The 1,537-nt window shown below is 32.2% G+C and overlaps 1 protein-coding gene across 1 annotated transcript in view; it reads right to left on the bottom strand.

Annotated features, from left to right (window-relative positions):
* CCDC148 (coiled-coil domain containing 148) overlaps positions 1-1,184 on the bottom strand; it is a 138,488-nt gene extending 137,304 nt beyond the window's left edge. The window contains exon 1 of the mRNA XM_004674634.1: positions 1,069-1,184. Coding sequence (XP_004674691.1) covers positions 1,069-1,170 — 102 coding nt within the window. The 5' untranslated portion in view covers positions 1,171-1,184. The remainder of the gene's footprint in view (positions 1-1,068) is intronic.
* Positions 1,185-1,537: the final 353 nt, after the last annotated feature.

The raw sequence follows: 1,537 nt of genomic DNA, 5'->3' as shown, positions 1-1,537 counted from the left end.
CATAAAAGTTATTTGAAAAATTGATAACTTTAAATTACTTTAAAGCTATATCACCACCAAACAAATAATGCCCTACTCTTTAATTAACCTCCAGTTGAGGGTAAATATCGCATGGATAGATGGTAATTTCTCTAGAATAGAGTATCAAATGCTTTGGAATCATTGAGTTTCTTTTTGAAATATACTAACAATAAAAATTAACAAACCACATTTTTATACAACTAAGCAATGGAAACTATAATACTTGCACAAGACAGAAACAGACTGCTATTTATATAGCATATAGGGTCCTACAATACTAGGCTAAATTACTTCCACATAAATCCCTTTCAAATCTAGACAGGTTCACTTTCTTGGCTCAAGGCATACAATCTGTGCAGAAGAGATAATTCTAGAAAAGTGAGGGACAAAATTGTATGGTGTTGCAGAATAAAGTTTTAATCAAATGATAATTCATGACTGGCAATTACCAGCAATTTTAATGTTTAGATTAACCTGGAAATTGTTGAAAGTCAACGAAATAGTTATCTTTCTAAAAAAATAAGTTGAATTCAGGACCCTCCCTTGTGGCACAATGGGTTAGGAACAGCACAGCTGCTTCAACCTGAGTTTGACCCCTGGCCCCACGGTGATCCACATGGTGCAGCAAACCTCTCCTGTCTCACTCCCTGCTCCCCTCCGCAGTGTACTTCATGGATCTGCCTATTCTGCTCCCCACTCTGTCTCTGGTGAATCCTCTCACCATCCCTTCTCCTCTGTCCTGTACACCAGTTCTGTATGCATAAATAAATAACTCTTAAAAAAAAAACAAGAAAAAAAAAAGAAGGTAAATTCATACTCATAAGTCAGGGCTGTTATGAACCTTATGAATAATGAATGTAAACTATAAGTATAGTGTCTGAGACCATTCAACAATTGCTAGCTGCTATCTACTACTATTAATAGTTAAAAGGTTCTAAAAGCTATTCAGAATGTTATTTTCTTTTCCTATTAACATTGTAAATATCATTAAACTCCCTAGCAATTCAATTTTCCCAAACTAGAACACATACATATACAACTTCTAACCTTTAGCTCTGTAGAGGCAGAAGCTAATTTTGCTTCTGTTAATGCTTTCAACTGTTGATAGTGTACTGGCTTATATTTGATGCTTCTTATTCCATTTGTCATATGGATAGCCAGATTATCTGTTTTTCATCAAAAATAGAAAATGACAAAGAAATAGCATGTTATTGGAAGTCAAAAATATGGAAACCATCTTTAGAAACTTTTAAAACATGCAATTGTTTGCATAGCATTACTTCTAGTGAGCATAAAATATTTTAATATATTTCCATTTAAGTTAGCATATTAAGAATTTCAAAAATTCATAATGCCAAGATACCAAGTGTCACCCACCACTTGTAAGCCATTCTTATTTAAAATGTGTTAGAAATAAACTTCAAAAAACTTAAGAATTACATTATTATGAATCAATATAAAAATAATTTTTATGAAATAGTTGCATTCCTAATTAGAAAAAAATCAAAATAATTTC

This window comes from Condylura cristata, unplaced genomic scaffold (genome assembly GCF_000260355.1).
Source record: "Condylura cristata isolate star-nosed mole 26May11 unplaced genomic scaffold, ConCri1.0 scaffold00002, whole genome shotgun sequence".
In the NCBI taxonomy this organism is placed as follows: domain Eukaryota; kingdom Metazoa; phylum Chordata; class Mammalia; order Eulipotyphla; family Talpidae; genus Condylura; species Condylura cristata.
The sequence above is the reverse complement of the archived record's forward strand: the minus strand, read 5'-3'. Positions and strand labels throughout refer to the sequence as shown.